The sequence below is a fragment of the Morone saxatilis genome, unplaced genomic scaffold (genome assembly GCF_004916995.1).
Source record: "Morone saxatilis isolate NCDOM2014 unplaced genomic scaffold, NCSU_SB_2.0 Contig16, whole genome shotgun sequence".
NCBI classification, from domain to species: Eukaryota; Metazoa; Chordata; class Actinopteri; family Moronidae; genus Morone; species Morone saxatilis.
In genome coordinates this window covers 7,700,253-7,710,732 of record NW_023339718.1, presented here as the reverse complement: position 1 = coordinate 7,710,732, position 10,480 = coordinate 7,700,253, and the positions used below count along the sequence as shown (strand labels likewise).

The window sequence follows — 10,480 nt, the reverse complement described above, 5'->3', positions numbered from 1 at the left end:
TATCAGTTAATTGTGAGACTCAATAGAACTGTATAACTCTTTTCCCCTTGACCTAAAGGCACTAAATTCTTGCTCTTCTTTATATCCACTGTCAGGGATGCTGACAGTGGCCCCAAAAGGTTTCCAATGTCTCGACAGCGAGAGAAACTGCAACCCCTGTCTCGATGCAGCCAAAGCCTGCAACCTCAACGGCAGTTGCAAGAGGCAACGCTCCGCCTACATCGCTACCTGCAGCAAGGAGGACCCCAACAAGGGTGAAACCTGCAACAAGAAGCGCTGTCACAAAGCTCTGAGGTTGTTCCTGGACCGCGTGCCCCTTGAGTACAGCCACCGGTTGCTCTTCTGCCCCTGCCAGAGTGAGGGTTGCGCAGAACGACGCAGGCAGACAATCGTGCCTGATTGCTCTTATAAAGATAAGGAGAAACCCAACTGTCTGGAGCTACGGAAGGTCTGCCGCCAGGACTCTCTCTGCAGGTGAAGGAGAGGGAACTGATGGGGGGCGGGGGTCTAAAGGGCAAAGGAAGAGTATACTGTACTGTATGTGCATGCACGTCTGTGTGTGTTTGTGGTTGTGTGCATTCTAGCTGGTTTTGTTGGTTTAATGGACAGATTTTAGTGCTGTGTGTATAAGACAAGCAACCGCCAAACACATCTGAAGATTCATTATCATCTTCTTATATTCATGGAAAATGAGAAAAAAGAAAATTTAATCTGTGCGTTAGAGAGAGTTCCTGTTTGACTTTAATTTTCTCCCTCCCATGTCATCGTAAAGTTGTATATTTCTCTGCTGTAACTTTGCCAGTGAAGTAATTAGACTTTCAGGGAAGCTGTGGCTATTAGACGCAGGATAAAGATGTGAGGCTAAGTTGAAGGGACAACGCTCAATTAAGCTGAACAAAACATTAGTGGATCACGTTGGCTGCATGGGGCCTCTATTGGATTCAAGCGGCTGGATTCAATTCACACCTACCCAGCCGTGACATGTTTCCTTGTGTTAGTGCTGCTGAGAGCAGGTGAAACACAGCGGTTGTACTATCAGCCAAATCAGCTGTCAAGATCTTTTTACCCCCCAGACCATGTCTAGCCGTCAGTAGGATACACATCCAGCCGGTTGAAGGACATATGCTCTGCATTCATTAGTCTAATAGCATAAAAAATGTGTGACATTTGAATAATTCTAAGCATTTAAAAGCCAATTGAGCCTAATGGAGTCCGACCAAGTGTTAGACCCTTGAAAGCTCAATACTAAAAATAATACTCATGATGTGAGAATCATCAGAAGGGGAAACTTTTGGCTACTTTTTCTTGCCCCAGTGAGACAGATGATTAGGCAGCTAATACAATTCAGGGACAATCAGTGATGGGTCTTGACAGAGTTGGTGGATTTAGTACTCCAAATTGCTGTCCAACCTCAGTAGTCATGGAAGATGATAGCACAGTCCCTGGTTTGTTGCATGCAGTAACTGCCTACATTTTTGATGGATAAAACAACCAACACATTGCGGAATATTACTATATTGACTTAACTTTTGCAAGTGTAAAAACATTTTGTGCCACTTTTGCATTACTTGTTGTTTTGCACTCTTTTGGCAGCCCATTTTCAATCCCAACTCTTCATATACCACCCCTTGGTCAGTGGCCCTATGCATGAAACTGTGACACTGTAGGTACCCCTATAGCATCATTTCTGGGCGCCCCTCTGGCGTAATGATTTGACCTGCTGTTGAAGTCAGGTAAAGAAGTATAAAAACTCCACATATGGAAAAGATTGGGGACTTTCACCCAGGGACCGCTGTTGTGACCGAAAGTCAACGTTGACTTATTTTAAGTTAGGCTTTTTGTGTAAGTTAATTTACGTAATGTACATAAGTTACAGAAGGGTAGATACAGAATGTAACTTACTGCCTAAACCTAGTAGTTTTTGTGCCTAAACCTAACCAAAGTGCGCCCGTTTCACAACATTAACCACAAAGGCATTATTTTAAAAGTCTAACCAGATGTTGCATATACTAACTTGACCGCTGAAACATACACATAGCACATCACACATATCACTGTTTGAAGACCAAGCAACTGTATTTGATAAGTTGTGAGTGAGAATGTGTCTGGCCATGTATAGTTTGTGATGTGGAAACACACGTATGTTCATCCTACATATGATTCCATCTTCCAAACCAAATAAGGTCAAAAGTGAACATCTGGATTAACTCAATATAGCAATGTGCCCTTTCTCCAAGGCTTAGAGAAGAGAACTACCAGTATTAACAAAGTTTAATACATATGATAAACCATGAGTTTGTCTCTACACTAACCATGCCACTACAAGTCATTGTGAGAAGTATATCTATGGTGTGTCACATGTATCCTGTTTCCGTTGAGGTGAGCAGCTGTTGAGGCTGATTGTTAATGGCAAAAACCCAATTCCTCCTCACCAACACTAAATCCAACCACCATGCTGCTAAAGGAGGCAAAGTCTATTGCTGCTTCTCCGATTTATGATTGTCTTAATAATTACCTGCTTGCCTGCATTGTGTAATCTGTTTTCAGTCTGAGTTGCTTTCTTTGACCTTTAGGCCCTCAGGTGTCTGCTGTGCACCTCCTTATTGAGAAAGATGAAATAGAACGTTAAAGCTCATTATCTGTGGCTGCGTAATGCCCCACTGAGGTCAACAGCTCGATGAGTGTGCACATTCTCACACAGTGCGGACACACGCTGGCCTGCACCGACAACCATTCAGCAGTCACGAACCCACACACACACACACATACACACAACCACTTTGAGCCTGAACGTGACTCTAATAATCTACTGTTTGGGTGGTGCATTCTCCTGCAGTGAATAAGTGCTGCCATGCAAGAGAATGTCACTACGATTCAATTAAACTGAGATGTCATTGGTCAGTTCTGGGCTGACAGTGTTCTCTGATTGGGGATTTTATCCTGCCTTGAGGTGTCGACAATCAACACCATCCTGTGAGATATTCTTAACATGTCCTCTGTCTGTCTTTATGTCCTCCATCTGTTACATGATGTCAGACATCCTCACAGGACAGTCCTATGTCCTGGAAGACCTTGGAAATACAGATTTCTTGTTTGATTTGATCTGATAATTCACTAAGACATTGCATTAATCATCACATTATGTTCTGCAACTTAAGTATGTTGTACAAGCAAATTGAATTTAAAACGTATTTGTCATGCTAATGGAGGCAGTCTACAGATTAGGATTTATTTAGTGCAACCTTGGTGATAAGCACAATCGAATAATCCTAGAAAGAGCCCTCCCAAAACTTTTTAAGCACAGAAGTCACAGCATATTCAAGTATAACACTAGAGGAAACTTTCCTTGGCTCCGTTCTCCCCTCTCAGAGATGTGTTGATAAAAGCAGGGGAAGATCATTCAACGACAGGCCTGTCTCCTCTGGGGACACCTGTCTGACTCCAAACAGGGGAAACACAGCTAGCCCAAGCCTATTTCATTTTAACACAAGGGACGGATTGAGAGGAGGAGGGAATGGAATGAGGAAGGAAAGTAGGGAGAGATAATGAGACAGAAAGAGAGGGAGGATAGGGAGGATAGGGAGGGAGGGTCACAGAATCGATCCGGGCTGTAAAGCTACTGCAGCGGGTTGGAGGTCAGTGGTTTGGTCACACAGCTATGGATCTCTGCAGCAGACTCTGCAGGCCATCTCAAAGACAAGCTTAACTCCCTGCAACACACTCTGATGAAGAAAGGGTCACGGCTCAAAACACGCCCAAGTCAAAATGGATTTAAAAATGTATACTCACCTATTTTATTATTTATTTTAGACTTTGAAAGACCAGCAGTTCCTTGCTTTACGCTGTGAAAAATGCCTTCAAATACTTTCTTTTTTGAGTTTTACCTTGAGCACATTGGATGCCAGATTGGCTGTGATTTCACCTTTGGAGACTGTTCAGATTGTTCCAGGTGGAGCCCAGAGCTCAATCAAACAAAAAATAAATATTTGAAAGGATTTCAAATATATAATTTTGGCTTAGGCTTAGGTGGCATATTGTGCTGGAAGATTTCATTTTCCTCCTGGTCTCTGTGCAGGCAATTGTTGACATACTCTGGAGATCTAGGGACTGTAGATGGACAGAGAACAAGCATTAAATTGAGCAACTCTCATTTCTTACACCTTGTTGTACTTCTGCTGCAGTTATTACTTTATTTCCTCCCATAATCCTGCACAAACAGACAAAAACAGACATTGCTGTGTTTGTTACTGTTCTCCTATTTTCCTCACTTCCTCTCGTCTCAGCTTCTCCACTCTGTTCTCACCATCCTCCGATGGATCCAACATCTATTCATTTGGGACTGCTGAGTCCACAGAGTGACAATAGGCTATATTTGGATGTGCTGTTTTGGGTAGTGTAGTGTGAGCATGTGTGTGTGCATGCATGTATGCAAGCAGAGCAACTCCCTATCCATTTCCATGTCAGTTCACGCAACACAAGCCCAATGGAGCCTGACCCAAAGAGCATTGAGTTGTATATGTGTACTGTATTGATTGTCTGAACAATCAATGCAACACTTCTATCTTTGATTTATATCCCCTGGTCTCCAGGCTCACTGGGTGCTCTTTGATTGAGTTCTTTGGCCACAGGTTATCAAAGTGGGAAGCTGAGAGACAATCGATCACTGTACAGGTAACCTGACCCAGTTTGGGAGATGTACCATACCAGGCCGCCTTTGCTTATAGAAACTCACAGGGTATTGCACTCTCTCTCTTTCACACACATGCACGCGTGCACCTACACACACACACACACACACACTGCCCTAAATCAACAGTCTGCTCTGTTGTATCTGACAACTCAAGCCTCCACTGAGGGGGAACAGTGTAGGGAGAATGACTGGCCCAGATGGCATTACTGTGTAGCTTCTCAGAAGAAGCTGAAAGAAATCAGGATGTTGTTGCACTTTTATCATCACTTTCTCTATCTCACATTTACTCACACACACATACACGTTTGGCTCTTGTGCTTGCGAGGACCCTCAATGTATTCCCTGGCCACTAACCCTTTCCTAATCTCCCGTTCACACATATGGTTGGTTTACTATGATATACTGTAATTTTAATGAGTGACCAAAGCTTAAATGTGTGGAAACATATTTCTAAAATGAACTACTTCATTGTGTGTGGGTATAGTGGCAACGGACACATAATTGGAGCTGAGTATGTAAATTACATGCTCAAGTCAAATACGCTGAGGCTATAGACTTGTGAGGGGCAACAGACAGCCTGCTACTTAAAATGTGTATGTGTGAACAAGCGATAACTACAACAACTTCAATCCAAATATATTATTGAATTATTTGCACAGATTTAAACATAAATCTACATACAACACCCTGTTGAAGAAGCAATCACTGGCCAAACTGTCCTCACTTTCCACAAAGGTCTCAAATTCAAAATAGTCACAATGACAAAAGTATAAAAGCATATACACATACAACAGATTTACCCTACCTGCCTTTAAAAGTCAGTGCTCAAGGTAATACCAAGACTGTTTCTATCTCCCTGGTTACCATACAAGCAATCAAATGGAGGTGCCTTTTTTTGACAGTGTAAAGCTCTGGTTTTGCAAGCAAAGCATGTGTCAATTGGTGACCTTTTCCTCATACATAGTACAGTTTGCTGCAGTGTGCGGCTTTAATCAGACCTCAGCTTCAGTGGAAACGTTGTCAGCCTTCTGACCACACATTAGAGCGGCAAAGGGGGTGAGAGGAAAGCAAAAGAGAGAGAGAGGAAGAGAAGTAATGAGACGGATAGGGAAGGAGCTGGAAAGAAAGAGTTGTGCATTTAATTCCAATATATGGATTAGTATATGCCCATTTAATTTCCTTACTGTAATCTCTAAGGGAACATGGTATAGCGGAAACTGCAGTCATTACTGACTAGGCCTCATCCTTTCTTTCACAATCTCTTCCTCCAGTGGTACCGTATCTATTATTAATGCAAACATTATCAATAGGACTTTAGACTTATCTACAGAATGGTCAATGTGTGGTTTTGAATGTGTCAATTAGGGCCTGCTCTTTCACTCTTAATCATTCTTACTCTGAACTTCTCTTTGTACTCACTGATAACTGCAGCCTATACCTGTCTTTAAACTTTTCCCACAGAATTGTTTGATATGTGACTAATAGCTATTTAATTACTGGCAATAACTGTTCTGCAGTGTACTGCTAACTCTGTCATTTTTTCAGGGACAGCTCATCCATTTGTTTGCTGTGTACACTTTGTCTGGGAGATGGCTGTTTGCCTTGTTCAGGGAGTATTTAGGCAGTTCAGATAACCTTGAATAATCTACTCACCCCTTACCAAACAGACAGTACTGGGTTTTGTGTGTGGCACGCTTGATTTAGCATTCATCCCAATGACATAACATTCAGTAGGGGGTTGTAAGACATCTGCAGCGGGTGGTGTAGACAGAAGCAGAGAGCCAGAGAAAGTGAGAAAGCAAAAGAAACTCTGCATTGCGAGCCAATTTTCTGGTCACCAAACAAAGAAAATTGCAATCATGCATAAGTAAGTGCTCAAAATAAAACACAAAGTGGGTTAATTAAATGAAAATGTAAGTTCAGATTGTTGCTTGTTTTTTTTAACTTTTCTGCTCATTAATGCAGGGGAGGTTGTGGCACCAGACAGTTTTTGTTGGTTTCAATTCTCTGCTGAGTAAGGGGGCAAAAGGTTGTGTCATGTGACAGCTAAGCTAAACTGCCTTGTGTTCTGAATGAATGCCATCTGTCCACATTGCCCTTTTAGAGTATTGACTGGGAATCCCAATGTGTACAGTGCTGCCAAAAAAGGCACTGTCTCTGTCCAGACACATTCAAGAGAAAATGGCTGCAGGTAAAATGAACAATCACCTCTGACCAGAGCAACAAAGAGAGTGTCTCAGGGTCACCAGCAGAAAGTTAGGTGGGAAAGCAGGAGATGAATGTCACTGCAACCCACCAAATCATAAGACACTAAAGAGTGACTTTTAGTGGAAAGAAAAAATAATATTCTGACAGATATTATGGCCTTTAAATCAAAATATATTCATAGCACTCCACCCACAAGGTCAGCGCTGTATTGCTACACTGTAAACCCAGACAAGTTGACTTTACTTAAAAAATTAGAGGCAAGTGATGATTGCCCTCAAAAAAGTTATCAGTAACAAATTAGTCTGAGTGAAACTGATTTGAATGCTAATATCCTGGAAATAACAATAAAACAATAAAAGCAAAATTTATTTGTTATTGATAGTGAAATCAGCTTTTTTGGACTATTCAACTCAATTCAAGCATTTTAAGTTACAGTGACTAGATTTTCCAGTTTAATTTTGTGTTGTTCATTCATTTAAAGGTGTAATACGTAAGAAACAAATTAAAACGTGAAAAAATAATTAACAAAAATGATCAACAGAATGTGAAAAAATAATAGTTTTGGCATTATGTCAAAGACATCTGTGTATTGTGTTGCAGAGATATCTACTGAAGTTAGCATGCTAACCTAGTTATCCTGTCTAGTGGCTGTTGAAGACGGTTTTGCCTGCTCGCCTGGTTTTGGTACCCATTCCCCGCTGGTTACCCCCCGGCAATAAGACACACATTGTTTGTCCATTTGTACCACTTCCATCCTAAAACAATATGTTTATACATTTGGTCATAGCAGATCAACTCTACACTCGGAAGCTTTAGGCTTTTTAGATTTTTTGTGTGTCCTCTTCTACCCAGTCTCAGCATCGCCTGTTGAATAAAGATAAAACGCAGTTCAGTTCATAAATTGGAGTTCATAAATTGGGCCTGACAGGAGGCACATTGCCTGAGGTGGGTTCTTCAGTTCATCTATGACAATACTGCCTTCCAGACAGGTTTTCAGGTTTCACATTTTCCTCCAACAGGAATGTCTTTGAAGGCGTACTAATTATCAATATCCTAACAGCGTGTGAGAAACAAGAAAAAGAAAGGACATAATATTAAAAATATTAAAATGTGGAAGTAGTACTCCCTTTTTACTAGTGAACAATGATTTGTTTGCACAGTCTGACAGGAGTCACTGAATGCTAGTTTACAAACTAAATTATTGCATTGCAAACACTGCGCAACATTAATTGACGATAACGGAACCCTCAACAACAACAACTAGATAAATGTACCCACCTGAGACCAATGTCTATCGCAGCAGTTGACCAAACTGTTCATCAGGCTTGTACAGAAAGCACATCAAAATATTTTTTATTTTTCCATAAAATTTTCTGTGGCTGCGGTGAAAAGAAAAAATGCGAAAGGCCCTATATAGAGCCAGTGTTTGGTTTGTACATTCTGGCCTACTGTAGAAACATGGCGCTTCCCCCTGTAGATTAAAACAGCTCATTCTGAGGTAAAGATTATTATTTTCATGTGAATATACCTATGACTATCATATTCAATATCTACCAATAGATCCTCCTAAATGTTACACACTGGACTTTTAAAGCAGCTCTGATCATGCCCAGACAAGTTGAATTAATAAGCTAATTAGAAGCTGGCAAAGTGCTGCAATGCTGATAAGGGAGTGTGGTCCAGGCTAAAAATTGATATATTTAAGTCTGTTCAACTCAAAGATAGTAGTGAAAATTGCCCTCATAATAATACAATATACAGACTTGTTAAGTAATGTAATCAAACTCAATATTGTCAGTAATAGTTGTTATATTATATTATAATAGAAACAAATTTAGGGCATACAGTGAAAAATAATAATAGTCAAATCTCAGTTTTCCCAAACCTTGATGTTTTCTTTGGTATTTAAAATCAACTGGCAAGGGGCACACAGGGCTGTTGTGTCCTATTGATTGAACTAGGGTCAAGTTCCCTCGCTGTGAGTTTGTACATGGGCACTTGAGGCTGCAATGACAATCAGTTTATACGACAGTGACAACAGGACATTAATGAGAGGACAGGAGAGGAGAGGAAAGATAAGGTCGGAGGAACATGACAGAAAGGGGAAGAAAGGATAAAAAAAGCAGAGCCATGAGAAACATCTTTTGTTTTTCTCATTTGCTTCTTGTAACTGCCATTATGTTGGCCACTATTGTGTCATGGTTATTGTTACGCTTTCTGTAGACACGCAAGAGATGGTTTCTAAGCCTCTCTAGGCTGAAGACTGAGGGAAGTGATAAGAGTGAAAAGCCATAATTTCACATTAAACAGAAATTATCATCCACAGAAGAGCTCATATTTGTAGATAGAGCACAGAGAGGAAGTCTCTAAATCAGATAGAACTCTCTATAGACTGTTGTTTTAATGTAGAAAGGAAGCTATTAGACGACTTTAGAGTCTGATAGCCTTTTTTTTTACCTGCCCTTCCTCCTTCATGAGGAAATGGTTTCCAAGACTGACACTCATCTGATTTGAGTCACATTGTTTGTCACGGGCATCAAGTGATAGGAATAAGAATCCATATAAAAAGCCATTAGTTTTCTATTACTGCCAAGCTGGATGGACAGGCACTCAGTGCTGAGCCGAATCACTGTGTTTAAAGTGTCAGGTTGGTTGAAAGAAGTCTACCTCTGTGGGGGCTCCCCTGCCACTTCCCTGGGGGCTGAGTGGCTGAAATGACCATAAAACTCTGTTGAGCTAGACAGCCTGTAATTTCAGCAGCGAGTGGCGCTTTGCCGAGGTATAATGGAAAGCCCGTGGAAGCCATGAAATTTGCTGCATCCCGGTGTTGGAACACCATTGTCTGAACACTCAGGACACCTCTCTAAACTTTAAATTACTGTTTTTAAGCCATCATTGTCTGAAAGAGCTCTGCATCTAAAAAAGAAACACAGTGCTTGTTCAGTTTCTTTAATCTTCAGTGGTCTTTGCTGTTGCCACAGAAAACAGACGTTCACATTCTTTACTAGTATAAAAGTTAAAGACGCTTTGCCCATGAGAAATGGGAAAAATGGAAAATGTGGTTCTAAAGGTTGCTTTGTATAGGCACAATGGAGTTGCTCCTTCTCCCCTCTGTCTGTTGTATCTTTTTTATCATCTGTGGTGTGATTGTGGGTACAAGTGCCTTTTTTCACTCAGAACAGGAATGGATGAGAGAGGGCTTTGAGTGAAGAGGACAGGTGTGGAGAGGGATAGGTTTGTATTTGGGTGTTCTTTTTTTGTGTGAATTAACATTATGTTCTGTGTATCGCTATTTGAGTGTGTGTGTGTGTGTGTGTTTGCGTGTGTGTGCATCCATATCAGTCTTTGCAGCCATGGTAGAGCAACTATATACGTTGCGTTTTCTGAAGCATGGCTTTAGATGTGATGTTAGCAGCATGTCACATTGAGAGGCTCTCCGGGTGATTTGATAGGAGGGCGGCTGGAGATGGAGTTGGAGTAATGAAGTGAGTCTGAGTGGGGTTTGCTGCTGGAGGCCCAAGCCCATCACACCACACTGGCTGCATCTCTGCTGTGGTGAAAGGCAGAGAGAGAGAGGGAGAG

At 41.3% G+C, this 10,480-nt stretch overlaps 1 protein-coding gene across 1 annotated transcript in view; it reads left to right on the top strand.

Annotated features, from left to right (window-relative positions):
* The window catches only part of LOC118326307 (GDNF family receptor alpha-2-like), a gene marked incomplete at its 5' end in the record, with an annotated part of 44,014 nt that overhangs the window by 20,036 nt on the left and 13,498 nt on the right, over nucleotides 1-10,480 (top strand). The window contains 1 exon segment of the mRNA XM_035659287.1: nucleotides 96-474. Coding sequence (XP_035515180.1) covers nucleotides 96-474 — 379 coding nt within the window.